General features: G+C 42.0%; 2 protein-coding genes across 5 annotated transcripts in view; both read left to right on the plus strand.

Moving 5' to 3' along the window:
* ptpn13 (protein tyrosine phosphatase non-receptor type 13) overlaps positions 1-14849 on the plus strand; it is a 43763-nt gene extending 28914 nt beyond the window's left edge. For 2 of the 4 annotated variants that reach the window (XM_058052269.2, XM_058052261.2), the window contains 26 exons: positions 15-484; positions 2209-2340; positions 5061-5154; positions 5304-5389; positions 5463-5616; positions 6598-6812; positions 6898-6996; positions 7976-8415; positions 8480-8600; positions 9144-9299; positions 9379-9550; positions 9628-9838; positions 9925-10010; positions 10179-10240; positions 10319-10474; positions 10567-10732; positions 11685-11774; positions 11852-11952; positions 12042-12097; positions 12189-12283; positions 12705-12853; positions 12928-13018; positions 13321-13655; positions 13728-13943; positions 14147-14209; positions 14282-14849. In XM_058052269.2, coding sequence (XP_057908252.2) covers positions 15-484; positions 2209-2340; positions 5061-5154; positions 5304-5389; positions 5463-5616; positions 6598-6812; positions 6898-6996; positions 7976-8415; positions 8480-8600; positions 9144-9299; positions 9379-9550; positions 9628-9838; positions 9925-10010; positions 10179-10240; positions 10319-10474; positions 10567-10732; positions 11685-11774; positions 11852-11952; positions 12042-12097; positions 12189-12283; positions 12705-12853; positions 12928-13018; positions 13321-13655; positions 13728-13943; positions 14147-14209; positions 14282-14359 — 4094 coding nt within the window. In that variant the 3' untranslated portion in view covers positions 14360-14849. The remainder of the gene's footprint in view (positions 1-14; positions 485-2208; positions 2341-5060; positions 5155-5303; positions 5390-5462; positions 5617-6597; positions 6813-6897; positions 6997-7975; positions 8416-8479; positions 8601-9143; positions 9300-9378; positions 9551-9627; positions 9839-9924; positions 10011-10178; positions 10241-10318; positions 10475-10566; positions 10733-11684; positions 11775-11851; positions 11953-12041; positions 12098-12188; positions 12284-12704; positions 12854-12927; positions 13019-13320; positions 13656-13727; positions 13944-14146; positions 14210-14281) is intronic. The other 2 variants (XM_058052277.2, XM_058052285.2) reach the window with 2 other exon arrangements.
* Positions 14850-15860: 1011 nt separating this feature from the next.
* sdad1 (SDA1 domain containing 1) lies at positions 15861-21786 on the plus strand. Its single transcript, XM_058052298.2, has 22 exons — positions 15861-16077; positions 16184-16288; positions 16356-16454; positions 16686-16796; positions 16867-16938; positions 17015-17115; positions 17186-17243; positions 17341-17415; positions 18311-18412; positions 18490-18559; positions 18821-18924; positions 19011-19068; positions 19313-19371; positions 19467-19543; positions 19614-19711; positions 19792-19868; positions 20257-20386; positions 20462-20553; positions 20631-20818; positions 21184-21268; positions 21355-21516; positions 21600-21786. Exons 1-22 carry the CDS (start codon positions 15988-15990, stop codon positions 21645-21647), a joined length of 2061 nt encoding a protein of 686 aa, XP_057908281.2. The 5' UTR covers positions 15861-15987; the 3' UTR covers positions 21648-21786.
* Positions 21787-21960: the final 174 nt, after the last annotated feature.

Genomic DNA, 21960 nt, shown 5'->3' on the forward strand with positions numbered 1-21960 from the left:
ATTTATTTATCCAGAGTCTCCATCAGGTTATAGTCCAGCCACTACGCCTACACTAGCGGCATTAAAGCGACGAGACCTGGATGTTCCTACAGAGACGCACACGTCACCAGCAAGATCCAGTGCTACATCCCTCAGCACTCGCTCGCCATCACCCACCTTTCCCGCCACCGCTCATCAGCCTAACGACGGCCCCAGTTCTCAGCTCTCATCCCTAGACATCACAAGCCCTACCCCAACCATGATGCAACCCCCTACAAGTCAAGTCCAGCTCTACCTCAAAAGAACCAATAACACATTTGAGATCATCGCCCAAGATCCTAGACCGGAACTCTCCTTGGATCCTCCGCCGCCGGCATTGCCACCCAAAACCAGGAAGAGTAAACTCTTTGAGGCTCCTAAAATTTTGGAGCCTTCCGATGGTGGGGATTCAGACATGGATGAGGAGAGTCTTTCCAAAAGTCAGGAGACGCTAAAGGTCAAAAAGGTACTTTGCCTTCCATTGTTTGGTTTTTGGATGAACATAATAAATGATGGCTTCATCGTTAAGAATTAAGTGGAGTTGATTGTTGATGAATTACATTTTGAATCAACTGAGGCTAAATAGTGTGCACTACTTGACTGGGGTGCTGATGCAGTGGTTAGAACAGGGGTGTCAATACATTGTCCACCAAGGGCCACATACTGAGGAAGGCCATGTCAGTGTAGATATTCTAAGTAGTTACTGGAAATTTCGGACTACATGAATATAAGCTCCACCTGCCAAATGTAAAGGGAACATATTTTTTGTACATACTTTATATATGATGCAGGTGTCCACATTGTAACATGAGATATATATACATAGACATACATAGACATACATAAACCTTGCAATCCGACCCTCAATGTTCCCAGCGTCATCTGTTAGCTCCGGTGATGACGTTTTTTGTTGTTGTTTTTTACACAGGAGTCCAACAGCTTCCAGCAGAAGCTGTAGTAATTCAACACTTCATCAAAATTACCGTAAAACGGGGTTATAAGGGACAGCGGGGTGATAAGGGACAATTTTCGGGAAAATGTTTTTTGAACGATTTGTTCAAGAATACCGTATTTTCTGCACTATAAGTCGCACCAAAGGCCAAAAATGCATAATTAGGTAGAAAAAAACATACATAAGTCGCACTGGAGTATAAGGCGCATTTTTTGCGGGTAATTTATTTTACAAACTACTCGACCAAAACAGACATTACGTCATCTTGGAAGGCAAGTTCTAACAATAAAAGAATAGAGAACAGGCTGAATAGGTGTAAGATATGCTAACACAATGCTTATTCAGCTACACAAAAAATAAACATGAACAGAAAAGGTGTCCAGTGTTTATGGAACATAAACAGTTTTTTCATTTATAAGTCGCTCTGGAGGCCCAGGAACAGCCAACCTATGAAAAAACGTGCGACTTATAGTCCGGAAATTTATTTACGGTATATGCGTTTTTGAAAAAAACAACACAAAGCAGCTTCCTGTTTAACATGAAAAGGCACAATTACATTCAAAATATTTTCCCGAAAGTTGTCCCTTATTACCCCGCTGTCCCTTACAACCTCATTTTACGGTACTTAAGATTTGTCAAATGAAATCACGATCATTGCATAAGACTTCAAAACGTGTTATCAGAAAGTCACTACTTCCTGAAAAGAAAAAAAAACAACTTGTCGCCTGTGTGTTTTTTTTTTTTCACTTGCATAAGTTTATTTTTAGAAGGTGCCGTAGTCAAGTGTAGACACAAATGTCCCCCGGTCCACATTTTGGAGACCCCTCAGTTAGAACTGCATAAAATGAATTATGGCAATTTCCAGAACTATTCCTCTAAAAATGACAACTAATTTATTGAAAAACTGATTATGTTCATTCAAACTACTTCAGGCTGAATCAGCATCCCTCAGCCAAGTAGTGAACTCTATTTTGCCTCAGTTGCATCACAAGGCTATTAATCAACAATCACGAATAAGATGCCCATCGCTCATCCACATTCTTGTGCCACCTGCCTGCCACAACTAATTACCTGTTGTTTACAATCTGCGCCTCTCATTGCATTTCAAATGTCAATGCGAGGCTGTTTTATTATACACAACACTGCATGTCGGCCTCCTCCGCTACCACCACCCCCTCCACACTCTCTCTCTCTCTCTTTCTGCATGTCCCAGCTCATACCCTCTTCTCTCTTTGCAGGACCACAGCATGGAAATGTTAAATGGTAATGCCCCAGGGGTCAATAGTCTCCGCCCCGGAGAACTATTTGACATTGTGCTGTCGAAAAAAGACAGCAACCTGGGCATAAGTGTCACGGTACTGTTCGGCAAGGTTTTCACGCTCTCTTTCTTTACCCCGTTCCCCCTCACCTCCCTTATCTCCTGGCACTGACAGTGATTGGGATGATTGTGTTGTCTGTCTGCTGGGTCTGGCTTGCTTCCCGTACGGGTTAAATCAGGAAGGGCTTGTTGGTGACTTTCTTTTACTCACCTTTGCATGCTTTGTCTGCCTCTTATTATAGTATACTAATTTGAATTATTCAGTGTAATATCATAGGGAGAAGTACAACGAATTTAGCTCCAATCATATTAAGCTTTAACACCTTAATGACTAACATGGGCTCATTTATTTATATAACACCTAAAATTTAATATTTACATTTTAATTCTTAAATCATGAAATATTATCATAAAATATGCCATATTCTAATTAGTAAGAGTAGTACCATCACACTAGTATGCCATGTAATTCATATTTTTTTTTGTGTCCTGTCCAGCCATTGGGGCAGATAGTATTGTTGATCTAAATGCCCTTAATACTAAACAGATTTGCTCTGCCAGGAAAGGTGTGAGCTATACCTTCCCTGTACTATGAAATTTTATTTGTCATTCATCTTTACACTAAACTTGATATTTTTTAGACATAGTTTTAGACCAGGGGTCTGCAACCTGCGCTCTTTTATCCATCAGCAGGTTTATGCTAATGTGTAGCCACTGTAGACACCGTCACAAGCCTTTCTGTGTCTACTATTTAGCTTGTTGTAGCGTCCTTTGCCGCTAAGGAACAATGGCAACCGAAGAGAGTGGTACTGGGACACTTTCCAGCACTTTTATTGCAAATGTTGATCCAAAAAAAGGTGGAAACGACTGCACGGCCTCTGTGAATGCATCATATCAACACAGGAAATAATGTAGATTGCAACCATCACGGTACACATCAGTGAGGCAAGGGTAGAATTTCCTGGAGGTGTACGTCAAGCATAAACCAGCTGTGGACAGCATAGTGGAAAACCACTGAACTGTTGAAATTCTTGGTGAACAATGGCAGAGGAAGAGATGTGTTGCAACACAGCGGCTCAGGAGAGACTAAACTGGTGAAACGGGTGATCTTAGGAAACATGACTAATTGCTCGGTGGCGACATACGCAGCTGGTCATTTTGCATGAGGAACAGGAAGACAGAAAAGGAAAGTGACATCATGTTTAAGGCAGGGGTCTCAAACTCAATTTATCTGGGGGCCACTGGAGCTAAGGTCTGGGCAAGGCTGGGCCGCATCAGGTTTTCCAAAAAAAAACCAACGCATTTATTAAAAACAGAAAAATATACATACTTTTTCAGTGCTTTGGTTCCGATTTTCTACAATAAAAGCTCTGATAAAACATTCCACTGTTCTCAAATATCTTAATTTTTATTTTTCGACACAAAATAAGATGAAAAATAAATAAACAAATCAAGAATAAAGAAAATCAATCAATTAGTAATAAATAAATATAATAATAATAAAAAGGCAAATAATAAAAACTTACGAAACCACATATAGTTGGTGGGTAGACAAATTATTTTTTTCAGATTAAAATGAACAAAGCATTATTAGAGCCTTGTAGACATGACAAAACACGACTATAGTCACTTTTTTTATTTACAACATATTGCGCAACTGCAGGGTCTTGAGACACATGCTAACTCGCAAACTAGAGAGCTAGCGACCTAAACGGTAGCCTTCAAGTTATTTCCTTTAAACTTAAATAGCCAAAAACGTACCACTTCCACACGGATAGGGAGGATAACTATTAACAGTTATTTAACCTTTAACATGAACATTAATCAAACGTAATAATTTTTTCTGGGTATATGATACCATACAGCATCCATATCAAACTTGCGCGGGCCACACTAACATTAAACTTTCATATCAAGGCGGGGGCCTCAAACTAGGGCCGCGTGTTTGAGACCCCTGGTTCAAGAACCACATATGTAGCGTTAGCTTCAATTTAGCCGTCTATGGTCTGGTCTGGTCTTGCCGACCCCTGGTTTAGCAAATCACAAACATCGATGAAATGAATAGAAATGCATTAAAAGGCTATTCTAGTCTTCTAAAGTCGCATAGCGTCCAGTGTATCCTCAAATAGTGGCCTCTGCTCTTCCACTTCCACCAACAAAAACACCTCGGAGCTGTAATTACTTTTACGAGACGATGATGACTAGCTTTAAATAGCATGACTTTATAGCAGCACGACTGTATGTAACTCACAAGATTTTTTGAGTATCCGTCGTGTTTGAAGGGGGAAGAGCGAACCAGGCTGGCTTACCTGGACGTCTTTTTGTTGTTCTTTTCGGACATGTTGAATTGTAACCATGTGATGTTCCTTCTCCTTAAGCATAGAAAAAGCTGCACCCATTAACAAGCGTAAGTACAAATGTACATACTGTATGTACAGATGCCGAGTACCCTCTGTACTGAGAAACAGCACTGGCCACTATTTGAGGAAATAAAGACTTTTATTTTTTCATCATAGCGTGACAAATGATTTCACTCTTTGATTAAATATTGCATGCCATGAATCTCATTTGATGTTGAATCCAAGCATATACTATTGTAGTACTCAGAAAGCATCTAAAGCATATACTACTGTAGTACTCAGAAAGGATCTATTAGTTCTAGATTACATAAAATCCATACGCCCACCCATCCCCGTGCACATATATAACCACATTTGTCTTTGACTCGTTGCTATGTAAACTATGGCATATCTTTTGTGTTATTCCCAAAAGGGGGGGGCGAATACAGCTGTTCAGCACGGAGGCATCTACGTGAAGGCCATCATTCCGGAAGGTGCTGCAGAGCTTGATGGAAGGATACAGAAAGGTAAACACTGTTGCTAATAATAGCTTAGCAGTAAACGTGAGTTTACTTTATTTTTCTCAAGCTGCTGTGCCACATACCTAGACTGTTTGGATCTTTGGCCCAGTTAAGACGCAGTATCTAACCCTTCTGATTTTTCGTTCCCTTCTTAGGGGATCGCGTGGTGGCCGTCAATGGAAAGTCACTAGAGGGCGCCTCCCACCAACAGGCAGTCGACGTTCTCAGAGACACGGGCCAGGTCAGGTTTGAAGCTTGCAGGCGGAGAACTAGCATCTGGATGTGCTGAATCCCCCCCCCCTTCCACTTATCAGACAGTGCATTTGTTGTTGGAGAAGGGTCACCCGCCTACAGAACGAGTCCACGCTCCCGTCACGCCTCAGTGCACGCCGTTGAATGCGAGGACTGTCCGAGAACAGAGGATGGGCACAACTCTTGACAAGCCAGAGTACAGTTTTTTAACACCAGGTATGATTTCAACATCTTCCAAAAATACACTAGAATGCAGTAAAACCTGAAAGTTCACACAAGAGTTGAGCTGAGATGTTTTGGAGAATCTTCCTGCTCGAAAATAATATAAATAGTCATAAATAGCCATCATGAAACCTTTATTAATGGGCACCTATTATGCAAATTTTCAGCCCTTTGGATTGAGTTGTGGACTCCTATAGAGCAGCTACACACAATAACCCGCACAGAAAGCTTTCTTGATCTTCCAGAATCTGCACCTACATAGTCTGTATTTTAAAATTATCCATCTTTTTTTTAGTGCAACTATACATATCAATATATAGAGTCACATTTGCAGTCACTGGCTACAACGCATGCAGCATTTAACGGTGTGTAAACGTCTCCAGTCCAAAAGGACATGACTGAAAGTAATCAGGATGACGATAGTTTTTTTTTTTTCTCAGTAGCGTTCACAAAATGCCTTTTGTTTTCATAATTTCCTTTTGGTAATCTTATTTAGGAGGGAAAGAAGTGTGTGTGTGTGTGTTTGTGCAGCCTCCATTCGCTGCACATTGGTGCCTTTTATGTTTTATGTCGACATTGTGGTATCACAAGAGTTCCTTGCAATGCGGTTTTACACATATTGGAACAATCTAGCACTTCTGTAGTACATTGGAATTCTCAGTAGTCATAAATATAAGCCTTAAAAAAGCACACATTGACAAGGTTACTGTATCTTTAAGGCACAATAAACAAAACTATCAGTATGATTTTCACAGTAAAACATCACATTGCTCTTCCTTAAGGCATAACTCATTCTATACATCATACAGATACATCTAGTTATTTATTATTTCTACAAATGTTGGCATTTGTTGATAATTTTATTGTAATTCCAGCTCTGTTTGTAGTACAGAATGTCCGAATGTTCCTGAGTTGTGGAGTTCTGACAGAGTTTGCACCAAATGTAATCTGCATCACTCTCCATCCCACGAGCAGATAACGTATTTGAGGTGCTCCTCATGAAGAACGCATCAGGGCTGGGTTTCAGCTTCAGTCGAGAGGAGAACATCCCAGACGAGCCCGCAGGCTCCAGCATGGTGCGGGTTAAGAAGCTGTTTCCCGGCCAACCGGCTGCTGAGAGCGGGCGCATTAACGTGGGGGATGTGATCATGCGGGTCAATCAAACTCCCCTCAAAGGACTGTCACAGCATGTATGATTTTTTTTTCCTCCTTTCTTGGGCCATTGTTTGATGAGAGAAATCCAAATGAAGCCGTGTCACACGTCCATGTTTGCAGGAGGTGATATCAGCCTTGCGAGGAACAGGACAGGAAGTGACGTTGCTTCTCTGTCGGCCTGAACGTGGCGTTCTCCCCGAGTTGGACACCGCCACTTTGGTGAGAATGACCTACCTTCTACTGTGTTAGCAAAAATGATAAATGAGATGTCCTGATTGATAGTCATTAACACTAAAACCCTAGCTATTAAAAGTGCATTAGAAGCAAGTTGAAAAAAAAAACGACATACTAACCCCTTATGATTTTTGTCAAAAATCACCACCCTCAAACTCTTTTTTGGATTTTTGGATGCTTCTCAGGCCTCTGTTGAGTGTGAGGTTTCCCTGTTTTTTTTTTTTTTTTTACCAGAAAAATGCATTAGAAGCAAGTTGAAAAAAAAAAACAAAAAACGACATACTAACCCCTTACGTTTTTTGTAAAAAATCATCACCCTCAAACTCTGGCATTTGATGCTGTTTTTGGATGCTTCTGGGGCCCCTGTTGAGTGTGTGCCAGGTTTCCCTGTTTTTTTTGGACCAGAAAAGTGTATTAGGAGCAAGTTGAAAAAAAAAAAAAAAAAATGACATACCTCTAAGGAAGATTTTTTTGTGCTTCTGAGGCCCTGTTGAGTATGTGTGAATTTTCCCCGGTTTTGTGGACCAGAAAAGTGCATTAGAAGCAACCTGAAAAAACAAACGACATTCCCTTTTTTTTTTTTTTTTACCAGAAAAGTGCATTAAAAGGAAGTTGATAAAAACCCCAAAAATGACATACGATGATTTTATGCTGAGTGTGTGTGAGGTTTTCCTGTTTTGTTTTGTTTTGGCTTTTTTTTACCAAAAAAATGCATTAGAAGCAAGTTGAAAAACCCCCCAAAAATGACATACTAACCCCTTACGTTTTTTGTCAAAAATGACCGCCCTCAAAGTCTGGCATTTTATGCCGTTTTTGGGTGTTTTTGGGGGCCCCTGTTGAGTGTGTGTGAGGTTTCCCTGGTTTTGTGGACCCGAAAAGTGCATTAGTTAGTTGCATTAGTTGAAAAAAACACACAAAAAAAGACAAACAAGCTATTAAAAAGACAGTTTGAACTTCTTCCCAGACGCCATCACCTCGTAAAGAGCCATCAACCCCACCCAAGCCCCAGTTGAATCGGGGAAGGGCCGCATCTTTGGCTGAGGACAGAAGGAGTCAGGGCAGCGTGGAAGGTGCTCTGGAAAGGTTGCGGCTCAAATCCAACAACAGCGCGGAGGACCCCAATGAGAGGCCGCCTCTTAAAAACACCAGCAGTGTGGAGGACATCCTCGAAAGGCTGCAGGCCAAGACTCCGGGCCGGCGCAACAGCTACAGCGACAGCACGGATGGCGACGAGGAGGTGGAGGAGGCCTTCAGCCCGAGCGCCCTGGAGCACAGCAGACAGGCGTGGGAGCGGAGCGTCTACCAGACCCCCAGCAGCAGCCTGGGCGGTCATCTGGATGACAGCAGCCACTCTTCTTTCTACTCACCACATCAGGCGATGACCAGGCTGGAGGCTACCAAGAGGTAAGCAGGTTAAAGTGGTCTGTTTGGCTGTATATTTGCTGACCTGTTGCGGGTGTTTGGACAGGAGTCAAGAGTCTTGTCTCTTGGCTGGCCCGAGCCCTGACCCCCTGCCGCCTCCTCTCCCGCTGCCCTTAAACCTCTCAACGACTATACTAAATGGACCAGAGATGGACGAACTCGTCCCAGTAAGGACACCATGACGTTATTCTAAGGCTTGTCTTTTTTAACTAAACCTCAGTTTGTTGCTTTGAAGACACTCTAGAACAGTCAAACTGCGTCCCCTCATTTTAAAGGTTCCACATTATATCCTATTCCTCAGTAATGTTAAAGGAGTTGACCGAAATCGATGACAATCGGGTTATTGTTTCCCAGACGTGTGACCAGGAAGTGATGTCGGGGGTTCATATTAAATTTTTACCACAACAATAGCCCTTGTTTTTATTATTATGATCATTATGTTATTATTAATGGGCCTGTTGTGAGGTAATTAAACCTGCAATAAAAGCCTGTTGTTCCGGTGACAAGTCTGGTGCTTCTCACGCTGAATTATTACTGACATCTAGTGACCGATGTAGAATACTACATTTACAATGAGTAGTTTATAAATATGTAACATATTCTTCAATATGCATGTGTTTTGACCAATTAATTAATTATGTATGAAAAATTCGACTGCATGCTGTAAACTTTCATTTGTGGATACAGCACCAATCCTTCTCTGCTGACAGGAAGCGGAGCTGATGGTCTCTTTGATGAAGTCTGAAAAGGGCAGCCTCGGCTTCACGCTGACCAAAGGCAACGATCACGGTTGTTACATTCACGACATCGTCCAGGATCCAGCCAAAAGTGACGGAAGGCTCAGGCCTGGGGACCGAATGATCAAGGTGCGGGTTCATCACTGTTCTCCTCTCATCCTGTGAGCTTGATATACGGTATTCACCTCATGTGGCTCTTTATTTACAGGTGAACCAAACAGATGTGACCAATATGGGCCACACCGAGGTGGTGGACCTTGTGCGTGCCGCCCCTCGGGTGGTAGACTTGGTCGTAGGGAGGGCCCTGGATGCCCCCAGACCCTCTATCGACGCTCACCTGCTGCCAGATATCTGCTTCAAAGACACTCAGAAGCCACTTGGTAAGAAATCAAGAAGAATTCAAGAAGAAAACCATCCTCAAAGGTGACTTTGACGTTCCTCCTGCTTCTTCCTGCAGGCCTGGTGCTGGATGGCGGTAGGGATAGTATGTACGGGGTCTTATTCGTAAAAGACGTTTTAGTAGGATCAGCAGCCTTTGAAGAAGGCAGTCTGAGACCACTGGACCTCATCCACTATATCAATGGGGCTCCCACTCAGGACCTCACCCTCAGTGAGAGTAGCAGACTGCTGGATCTCTCCCGTGCCGACCTGACTCTTAAAGCAACGAGGTACCGTGACGTATCCTTGAAAGAATAACGCTGCTATTTCCCTCCTCTCATTGGCTGACCTGAGGTGTTCTTTCTGTCACTCAAAGGGATGGCAGGCCTGTTTACCCCGGGAAGAAAATCGTGTCTTCTCCCAACAACAACACGAGCACCAATGTGTCATCTGGCATCAATGGTATGGGCTGTAGGTTCTCTCCTATCCGCCTCAGATTGGTTTACTCTCTTTATGGGATCTTTGGGACCCCATCCCTCATCGTTTCTGCGGTTTAAATGAACCCCATGGCTATAATTATAGACGTAATGACTTGTCTAACAGTGTAAACATACTGTCCAATCATTCAAGGGTTCCTCACAGCAGAAGACCCAAGAGAGACAGAGTTTTTCACTGCACTGTCTTCTTTAGAGGTAAGATCAGTTTACTAATTTATTAGACTGTTTGAATGCAAAGCTAGATCAAGCAAGGTGATGTTTGTGATGTTGCAGGAGGAGCTCATCAAGCTGGAGCTGGACAAGCCACAGTCAGGAGGTCTGGGTTTCTCTGTGATTGGCGGTGAAAGAGGCATCTTCGTCAAGTCCATCACAGCAGGAGGTGTCGCCGACGCCTCTGGAAAGCTTCAAGTGGGAGACAGGCTGCTTAAAGTGAGACTACTTTTAAGCCATTCTTTTGGCTGATTGGGCTGCAGGGTCTTTATCTGAGGCGGCTTTTGTGTCTGTTCCGTCTTTTCCTGTAGGTAAATGATGAGCTGATGACAGGCGTATCGCACACCAAAGCCGTCACCACCATCCGCAAGGCTAAAGGCCTGGTGCGACTGATGGTGTCCAGGCCGCCGGACCAGAGCCCCAACACCTATCTGGCGTATCTGCCCATTAATGCTGATAAATGCAATGGAAACACAGGTACAAAGGCACATTTTCATTCCATTTCTTTACCTTTATACACCACCGCTATTGATTTTGAACAGACGTGAGACTTTTAGCTTTAATTTAAGAGCTAATTATGAGGGAGATAGTTCATACCTGCAATAAAAGCCTGTATCTGCGATCACGTCAGCCCTTTGTGTGTCTCACCAAACAGTACTGAGTTTACGTCACACATCTTCCGGAGCCCAACGCATCCCCGCATACAACAAAAGTTCCTCCTGCACTAAAAGTGCTGAATCAGAATCAACTTTATTGTCATTGTAAATTCGAAATCGAAATTTGAGTGCAACTTCACGGTGCATTTTGTAGAAAGTAAAAATAATATAAGGATAAAATATAAATAAGGATAAAAATAAAACAAGGAATAACAATATAAATATAAAAGTGGCAGGTGCTGTTCAAAATAAGTGTAAATATAGGTACATCAAAAACAATAACCTATACAGTAACAAAATGTAGAATTACAGTAACAAGATGTAGAATTGCAGTAATCAAAATGTGGAATTTCAGTAAACAAAATGTAGTATTGCACATATTGTACCTGAGTTTCACTTCAAACCATGTGATGACCTTTAATTAGCCGCTGCCTGACGGATGATCACATCGCCAGCCTCAAACTCACCACACCCTGCCAAAGTGCTCGCCCCCCAAATGTGGCACCAATCTAAAGCGCCACCCCAGTGAGACATTTTTGAGAGTGCTTATCAATCTCACAAAGACAGGAAGTCCCACACTCGGCAAATATGCTTGTTGTGGGGCTGCAGCAGGGGCGGAGCTGATCGGCAGTTGGTATCGGCGTTTTAAAGCAAGTATCGGCCAATATCGATACCATGCTTTTTCACTGATATCGGCCAATACCGATCTGTGGCCTAGTTTTTACTGACAAAGTCTATCAGTGGTTTGTTAAAATAGTCCACATTGTTTTCAGATCTTAGCGAGGACAGCGGTGTCAAGACAAAGTTGGGTAGTCTCCACGAAAGGCTAAAGTCTGGCAGCTTCCCAACGTTACCGCCAACAGGTGAATGAAAATGCTTGTCACCTGAAATCAGGTGAGTGTGGTGATCAGCTGTGTTTGACTATGTACACGTCTGACAGACTACGACGAAGAGCCGCCCCAACAGAGAAGGGTGCACAGCGCCGAGCTCTCCGAGGACACCGACTACGACGGCTCCTCCTTACCTGAAGACTCGCCCGAGGTGCGACTCAAAGCCAGAAGTGAAACAGTTGATTGACATTTCTTCCTGTTTTTCATTGCGTTTTTTTTTTAACTCCTTTCTTGATGCAGAGTTCTCGCAAAGCTGAATGGCTGGAGGAGAGCGTGGACGGCCCCAGCAATGAAAAGTAGGGTTTTATTTTTCATAAGTGGACACAACTGGGATTGGAAATAGAGTTGTTTTATCTCCTTTCTCTGTTATCTTTCCTCAATGGTCAGTTATCTGCAAATGAGCCAGCCAGAAGACGATGACGTCATCACATGGGGGAGCGACGAGCTGCCCATTGAAAACCTCAACTCCAAATTCAGACACGGTGAATTTCTCATTTGATCCAAAAACTAATGTTTAGTCATTTAGTTCTAGTTCTAGTTCTTCCTATTCAGCATGCCATTTAGGAACGCTAAATCATGGGGTGTTTTTTTTTTTATTATCAGTATAGCAACTCATTCAATCCCTGCCATTTTTCAAAAGACAACCCCTTCAGTAGCGGCCATTTTAGATGATTTTGACTGATCTTTCAAGGCACACAGAATATTGTGTTCTATGGCTATATAAACCTTTTTCCACTCACATGATCCCTGCCAAGATCTGCACTTCTGCCACGGAAAAAAAACTAAAAGACTCATAAATACGTAGTTGGGATCGGGCGTTCAGGATTATAAAACCGTATAAATACATCTTTGGTATTGAATGATTTAATCATATTGACTATGTGTAATTATGTCTTGATCCAGATGGACCAATCATCACAGAGGAGGAGCTGACCTCCTTACCCTTGGTCAAGGTGGTCCCCGACGGCCAGTATAGGGGTCCAAAGCTCAACTCTGTGGTCCGTATGATCAGGGGGCTTCTGGACCAGAATGTCCCTCAGCAGGAGTTTGAGGTTCGAATCTCTGATCGCAAGCCACCACGTTGACACCGTTCCACCGTTCCGCTCATCTTTACGCTTATTTGTAGAATCTTCAAAATCTCCAACCACTGGACGACTGTTTGATTGGCCAGACCAAGGAGAACAAGAAGAAGAACCGCTACAAGAATATTGTCCCTTGTGAGTACATTGAAAATTGCAGTGGTGTCTCGGAGTCCATGTTTAGTACTCCTACGGCTGGAGCTACTGTATTTATGAAGTTTAGAGATGCGGATTGTACCACAGAATTGTTTGGCAAACATGAAAAATGGTGACTCTAAAGGGGCAAAAATGCTAGATACTGGTCTAACAGAAGAGCCCCATGCTTCACAAATCGAGTGGCGCCTTTAAGTTTAAACACAACCCCTATTAGGCCTGCTGGAAGGCATAGGATACATACTGTATGTTCCTGTATCATATATCTACTTCCCGTTCCCTCCTAGTCGACGCCACTCGAGTGGTCCTGGGCAAAAACGGCTACATCAACGCCAACTTCATCAAGATGCCTGTGAAGGATGAGAACTTCCTCTACATCGCCTGCCAGGGACCCTTGCCCACCACCATGGGGGACTTCTGGCAGATGGTATGGGAGCAGAAGTCAAACGTGGTCGCCATGATGACGCAGGAAATTGAGGGGGGTAAAGTGAAGTGTCAGCGCTACTGGCCCGACTCGCCGGGCTCCACAGAGATGGTGGACGAACGCTTTCAGATCACCCTGATGAAAGACCAGTATCTGGACCACTTTGTCATACGACTCATCGAAGTCAAAGACATCCAGGTGAGGTTTTCCTCTTTAGTGATGAAGTCAGAATAAGCAGTGTGATCACGCCTGGCGTCTTGTCATGTCCAGACCAATGAAACCCAACACGTGACTCACCTGAACTACACGGGTTGGCCCGATCACGGGACGCCTTCGCAACCGGAGCAGCTGCTCACCTTCATCTCCTACATGAGGCACGCCCATCGCACGGGACCCATAGTCACTCACTGTAGTGCCGGGATCGGACGTTCCGGGACCCTCATTTGTATCGATGTGGTTCTGGGCCTCATCAGTAAAGACACTGACGTGAGTGTGCCGCTGGAGTTTATCTCATCTACATAACTTCGAGCACCCAGGTCTTCCAGATCTCCTGACTGTGTGGCCAACATGCTAACCACAGGGTTATTATAATGTGAAATATACCCAGTACAATAGCAGACCATAGAATATTTGCTGATGTATTTATGAAAATGTCATAACTGTGCTTTGATTAGTCCTTTTCTTGTTAGTTTGATATTTCAGATGTTGTCCGAAACATGAGACTTCAGCGAAAGGGAATGGTCCAGACTGAGGTAAGTTGGAATATTTAGTACTTCTTTTAAGAGGCTTTTCACATGACTCGCTAAACTGTTTTCTGTTTGCAGGACCAGTATATCTTCTGCTACCGGGTGATCCACTATGTCCTGGAATGCCTTCAAGATGAGAAGAACATCTCGGGATAGTTACTGGACGCCACATACCGCATCCACGTGGACGACAGCTAGCACCTGTAGAAATGGCCAAATCCTCTTTTTTTTTTTTTTTTTAAATACCGTAAAATATTACCCCACCCATGTGTGTCCATTCTTTTAAAGAAGTATATATTTTTATTTTGTGTTTGCTTTTCCCCCCTGTGTTCTCTTCCCTTGGCTGCTACTTTCCTCGTGCTATGATGAGAACTGATCATGGTGGTTCTTAAATCACCTGTAAGAGAACAGGAATATTTTATTTTCCAGATTTTTGGATGAAGGCTAAAATGATTAGTGGACCAATGACATATTATATGTGGAACAAATTTTTTTACTATTTTGCATCCCATTTTTGATGCTGGAACTTGCCTTGACAGAATACTATGTCAGTATTTGCTTTGCTCGCTGCCTTAAGGTAAATGATGAACTTTAATGTGTACATATTCATCTCCTGAAAATTAAACTGGATACATTTTAATTCTTATGAGAGTGTTTGTTTTTATTTGTGGATATTTGAGTCCATACTTTACCCAAATGTGTTGTATAAAATACTTACACATTAAGGCTCATCTTGTGTTGCTGTTACATAAAAAACTTTTGGCCTACAATGACATACAATTCTAGTAAAAGGTATAGATGTAATTTTTAAATATATATTTATGTATTAGACAGTTTATGTATTGCATACGCATGATCACCTTTACAAACAGCAGAGTACTCATAAACATGTTGGTTGTGTTTTAATGTATGACACATTTAATAAAGTAAAACTGAAAGTATGGCAGTAAATACAATATAGACCAGGGGTCGGCAACCTTTATTATGAAAAGAGCCATTTCACCCCCTTGGTCACTAAAGAAAAATAGCCTGGAGCCGTAAAACATAGTATGTTTAAAACAAAATTGGAGGGAATTTGGGGGTATCAAAATAGTTCAGATAAGAAAAAATGAGTTGGAGTACTCTTGCTAGTATTATATTATATATAAACTTACATAAATATGTGTAAATTACTGTAAACTTACTTGATACCTGAAGTTTTAATGCCGCTGTTTTTAGATGATCTCTAATTTATTTTTTAGAATTGTCAAATAGCTCTGGGAAAGTATGAAAAGTATTTATAAAGTATTTTCCTACATGTTTACCTCTGAGAGAGAGAACTGAATAGCATCCTGTCTGCTCACCCTCGTGAGTCAGAACTCAGTCAGGATGCATTCATGGACTGACACAAAGTTGGAATTTTTAAAACTTATTACAAAGACGTGCATTTTCTTCACTCGGGTGTTAAAAAAATATTCAAGCATTGCAAAGGGAGCCACAAGAAAGAGGCTGAAGAGCCACATGCGGCTCTGGAGCCGCGGGTTGCTGACCCCTGATATAGACAATATACTGTATATGAAACGCGAACAGTATCGCCTCTTAGCGTTATCAAAAGGTATTGTACTATGTCTTTAAATCGACAGCGCCAGTAAGGTCACGTGACTATCTGAGGCGGATGTTGCGTTGATGCCGGAAGTGAGGTGACCGCACTCTAATGGCAGCGTACACACTCGCCACGCTTACCTTGTGAAAACACATTGTGAAGTCATATTTTTTGTTACTTGTTATCAACAACAAGCTTAAAAATGTCCGGCCGACAAAGCAACAAACTTCCGAACAATTTGCCACAACTTCAGAATCTCATCAAGCGAGACCCGCAGTCCTACGTTGACGAGGTATGTGTTTATTAGCGAACAATGCTAACAACACTGCAAAACAGTAAAGCAACATGATGCAGTAATACTGTAAATGAGCAATGGCTGTGTTTGTACCTTTTGGCAGTTTTTACAGCAGTACCGACACTACCAGTCCAATATCCAGATCTTTAAACTCCAGCCGGATAAACCCAACAAGGAGCTGGCAGACCTTATCATGTTCCTGGCTCAGGTGGACAGAAGTTGATTCTTCAGTCTTTTATGTATTTGTCTTAAAATTGCGTTTTTTCCCGCCACAGGTTGGCCACTGTTACTTGCAACATCTGTCGACTTTCCCTCAAGAGCTGACTGAGATACTACTTAGCCATCATACAGTGGTGCAGCCTGACTTGAGAATGGTGAGAGAATATGTGTTAGAAAGATGTATATATTACTAATTAATGTCATTTTATATACATTAAATGTAACACAACAACGCCAAAAGACTTATTCTCGCACACTCTTGCGAGGTGCATTCAAGATTTTCTATGCTTTAACTACGAAAATATTTGATTTCTAAATAAGAATCCTACTTCACTGTAACTCATTTATTGTGGTTGCGTTTCTTGGTGTTGTTCTCCTCTGGTCAGACTTTCTGCAAGGCTTTAATTCTTCTAAGAAACAAGGACCTGATTGACCCCACTGGTCTCCTGGAGCTCTTCTTTGAGCTACTGCGATGTCACGACAAACTGCTCAGAAAGGTGTGAACACCGCAAAGGTAACATTTGCAAAAAATGTTCACTGTGTCATGCTGCTGTTTTGTTGCCGCAGACTTTGTACACGCACATCGTAACCGACATCAAAAACATCAACGCCAAGCACAAAAACAACAAAGTGAACACGGTAAGTGTTGTTTACGTTTTCAAATAAAACAACAAAACCCGCTTACTGATTTCCGGTGTGGTGGTGCATGTTGAAGGCGCTACAGAACTTCATGTACACCATGCTGAGGGACCGCAACCCCATCGCCGCCAAGATATCTCTGGATGTGATGGTGGAACTGTACACGAGAAACATTTGGTGGGTGCTCGTGCAGACCTACACGTGATTATTTTCCAAGTTTGTATTTATTGGTCTAATCTTTTTGCAGGAACAACGCCAAGACGGTGAACGTCATCACAACAGCGTGCTTCTCCAAGGAGACAAAGGTGACTTCTCTCTCTCTCTCCATATCGGATTGTTTTCCATTGTTTCTGTTACTGGGGAAAAAAACCTGCAGCTTCATCTGTCTTTGCGATCGTGCAGATCCTTGTGGCGGCTCTTAAGTTTTTCTTGGGAACAGATGACGATGAGAAGGATGGCAGTGATTCGGAACCAGAGGCAAGTACCAAAAATGCTGGAGACTGTGTTCTAGTTTATTATTAAGCAGTGGTTAACTTCTTTTTCCACTTATACAACACTTATGTTAGATGCATCTGCGACTCCATATTACACTTGTAAGTAAAAATGTCAGACAATGATCGTTACACATATGTCCTCCATAAGAACATGAGCATTACGCCTTTGTTATTTAAAAAATACCATGTTTTACTGTTTTTTGTTTGATTAATAATAGTGGTTGACTTCTTTTTTTGCTTGTATGAAGAGTGAGTAAGAGTGTTGGAAAACAAGCACTTCATTTGTGGTTCATTTGTCAGAAAATGAGCTTTATGCCTTTAGTCATTTGTTTGTCTTAAGACTTATGTGGAATCAGTACTATGTATGTGGAATCAAACTAACGATGAGCCAATTCAAGAAACAATACAAGCAGTTGATGTTTGCTAAATACAAGGATGAAGAGTCTTGAACCAGTCATGATGTGCTATATATATCACTATATTGACACTTACTATGGTACCCATTATGCCATTGTATGGTCATATCACCTCGTACTTCGGTATGTGCCAAAAAATAAAAAAAAATTTAAATAAAAAATATTTTTAAAAATAATATTAGGAAGGCAGGAAGTGAACAAATGTAACAGTTACTGATTGTAAAAATACCAGATGGAGGGGTAGGATTTAATAAGCTTTGCTTCTTCCTACTCCTTTTGGACATGTGGAACTGTGAACTGATTATGTGATGCATTCAATTGTAATCTGATGCATGTTCAAATGACATTAAACCATTACTTAAGTGTTATAGTTATTTCCACTGCATCCTAGGGGTTCCACTGTATGGTGTGTGGGGCGTTTTTTTTTTTTTTTTAATGGCCCCAGTTGTGCTTGTCTTCTAGAACGAGGGACCTACCACGCGTGACCTAAAGGTGAGATACTCCACAGGCAAGAAGACCACCAAAAACAAGAAGAAGCTAGAGAAAGCCATGAAAGTCCTCAAGGTAACCCAAAGTCATTGTTTGTTTGACGTCTAATGAACATCTGGTTAACTCAACTTCTATTTTTGTTCCATGGGCAGAAACACAAGAAGAAGCAGAAAGCAGAAGTGTTCAACTTCTCCGCCATTCACCTCATACATGATCCTCAAGGTGTGCACTTAATCGCTGCCAAACTGCACTTTTTTTGGGGGGGCTGCCTCATGCTTACAGTATTTTGGTCATTTGAAGCATGACAGGAACTTCTATCCATTTATTTCAGATGCATAGCAACTATCGCTAATTTTGTCAACAACAACAGCATAGACAGCGCGTATCCATGAGTCTGATTATACATAGGATTATATAAAAAGGTCTTCTTTTAAATCAACATTAGCAGCCACAATGTCTGCCTTAACTCGGACTGTGTCTCAGACTTCGCAGAGAAACTCCTAAAGCAGTTGGAAGACTCCAAAGAGCGCTTTGAGGTGAAGATGATGATGATGGAGGTCATATCCAGACTGGTGGGAATCCATGAGGTACGAGAAGCTGAGATCTTTGTGGATGGATTCCGACATGCGTCCGGGATGTTCCCGTCACTGACATGTCCTCATTTGTGCCACAGCTGTTCCTCTTCAATTTTTATCCATTCCTCCAGAGGTTTCTACAGCCCCATCAAAGAGGTAAGGCCAGTTTTTAAGTTTGTGGTGGAAATACTCATAGAAATATTTGTATTATGTGTGGATAGGTCTGTTTCATTATTTTTAAATCCTGTTTTATTTTATTATTAACACTCAAATTAGAATGGTGTGTCCATTTATTGAGGATTTAGGGGACCTCCAGCTCCAATCGGGCCCTGTATATGCCCTTACATAGGCAGTCCAATTCACCATAATAATAATGTGTGTGTTTCTGATTTCTCTGCAGAGGTGACAAAAATCCTCCTGTGCGCAGCCCAGGCTTCCCATCAGCTTGTCCCACCTGAGGTACGTTTCTGTTCCTGAAGCTAATGTACGTTTAAGTGGGAGACATATCAATATTCAAGAGATATCAATATAGATATCAATATTCACGTTTGCAGATTACCGAGTCGGTGATCAGGACCATCGCCAACAACTTTGTGACAGACAGAAACTCTGGCGAGGTCATGACTGTTGGGTGAGCCAATAACATTTCACCTCCTGCTTTGTCCTCCCAATACGATCTGTTTCATCACATTTTGTTCTAGGATCAACGCCATCAAAGAAGTGGTCGCCCGCTGTCCGCTCGCCATCAGCGAGGACCTGCTGCAGGATCTGGCCTTGTACAAGACCCACAAAGACAAGAGTGGGACTTCTTCTTCTTCTTGTGGCTTCTCTGCCATTCAGTGCTTGATTTTTGAGATATGGAATTTCATTTGCTTTTAGATGTGATGATGTCTGCCAGGGGTCTCATCCAGCTCTTTAGGAATATCAATCCACAGATGCTGCACAAGAAGGACAGGGTGAGCACATTGCAAGAGGCACACATGTGGTCAAAAGTAATGGGACACGCACTGATTGTATGGTATCGCACTTGAATGTAAAGTGTGCAACACAGTGAAAATAAGGATTCTGAAAGCCACCAAAAATCTGTCACTCATCCGGTCTGTTTTAGTGAACAAATACAGATTTATATGGGATGAAGTTGTGCATCCCATCCATTCAAATCTTTTTGGGAATGTTTACCAGTTTGTGGGTTTTTTTTTTATAGTTTCTCCTGAAGTTTGTTTGATAGGAAAATGAAGCATACAGTTGTACAAAATGTCATAGGAGAGGACTTGTGCGTCTCAATACTGTTTCCTTTCAAATATTTGTGCTTGTTTCTAAATCTGCTGTGTCTTTTTTGTGCAGGGGAAACCCACAGAGGCATCAGCAGATGCTAAAGTGAAGGACTACGGTGAGCTGGGATCTAAAGACTACATACCCGGAGCAGAGGTGCTGGAAGTGGAAGAGGAAGTCAAAGACGGGGAGGCGGAGGAAGGTGAGCAGTATGCGAATCATTAGGATGGATGTCCGTGGATAGATCAGGTTAATAAAAGTAGATATGTTACAACAGATGGCTGGGAGAGCGCCAGTATCAGCGATGATGACGGAGACGGGGAGTGGGTGGACGTTCACCACTCCTCTGATGAAGATACAGGAGAAGTGGTGCGTTTAAAGGCCATGGGAAAAAAAAAGGAATGTCTGGCGTTTGAGATGTTAACGTCTCTCTATGTTCACTTAAGGCGGAGAAGCTGAAGAGTGTGCCGGCTGAGGAACGAGAAGCCAAGGCGGCTGCGGTGAGCGGGAGCAGGCTCCTCACGCAGGACGACTTCAGGAAGATTCGACTGGCCCAGATGGCGAAGGAGATCGACGCCGCGCCAGGCAAAGCGACAAAGAGGAAAGCGGTGGACAGCGATGATGAAGAGTGCAGGTTGGAACTGTTGACTTTTCCTCTGTTCCTCTCCAGTCCTGTTTTGGTTAATGTTCATGTTGCCTTTAGATTCAGTTTTCCACAATATCTAAAAAATATATGTTTTCTCCAGATTCTGACTCAAATTTACTTCCATAATAACACAGACTTCTTGGCAACTTTTTTTATAATTAGGGCAGATTTTGCATTTCATTATTTACATTTATTATTATTTTATGCATTTTTATTATTTCGAATAATTTTTTGTTTTAACAATAGAGTAACTTATTTTATTAGACTTTATTTGCTTTCTTTTGGGTATTTTTATTTGTGTTTATTTTATTTATTTCCAATTTAAATGAATATAATTGTTTGTTATTATCCAGAGGAGAGCTGCTGACCTTGAGAGATATCGAGAAGCTCCATAAGAAACCAAAATCAGACAAGGAGACACGTTTGGCAACAGCAGCGGTAAAAACACATTTTTTTCATAATTTAATGATTTTTTTAAGCCACTTGACAAAATTTGAAGGTGTCTGTTTGAATTTGGATTTAAGGCTGGCCGAACGGACCGTAAGGAGTTTGTGAGGAAAAAGAGCAAATTGAACCCCCATGCCAGCACCAGCAACAAGGAGAAGAAGCGGACAAAGAATTTCATGATGATGAAACACAGTCAGAACGTCCGGACTAAAGGCAAACGCTCCTTTAGAGAGAAACAGGCGAGTGGGCGGACCTGGTCATTTTCTTCTAGAGGTGGTTTAATATTCCTATTGAAATTTTACTCTGTTTTTTGCCCATGCAGATTGCCCTACGGGATGCACTTCTCAAAAGGAGGAGGCAGTACAAGTAGGACTTGAGGATATATCTCAACCAACTCCATTAAATCATGTCTCCATCCCTCATATACTCTTTAATTGTCCCTTTTATTATTGTTATTTCCAACAAGTCAGCTGCATAACAGTTTTTTTCCAAATAAATACGTGATCATTAAAGAATGTATTTGTTATTCAAGTTGAAAGTGGTGATGTTTTAATGTAGCTACCATCCAAAGCTTTTCAAACAAGCCGAACAATACAGAATATGAAAAATATATAGTATTTGAGTTGTTTAATTATGCATCAGGGCCAGGAGTTAGACTTGAGCTCTCGCGAGTTAAAATGCAT

Source organism: Doryrhamphus excisus, linkage group LG10, assembly GCF_037039965.1.
Source record: "Doryrhamphus excisus strain RoL-2023G ecotype Guam linkage group LG10, RoL_Dexc_Guam_v1.1, whole genome shotgun sequence".
Lineage (NCBI taxonomy): Eukaryota > Metazoa > Chordata > Actinopteri > Syngnathiformes > Syngnathidae > Doryrhamphus > Doryrhamphus excisus.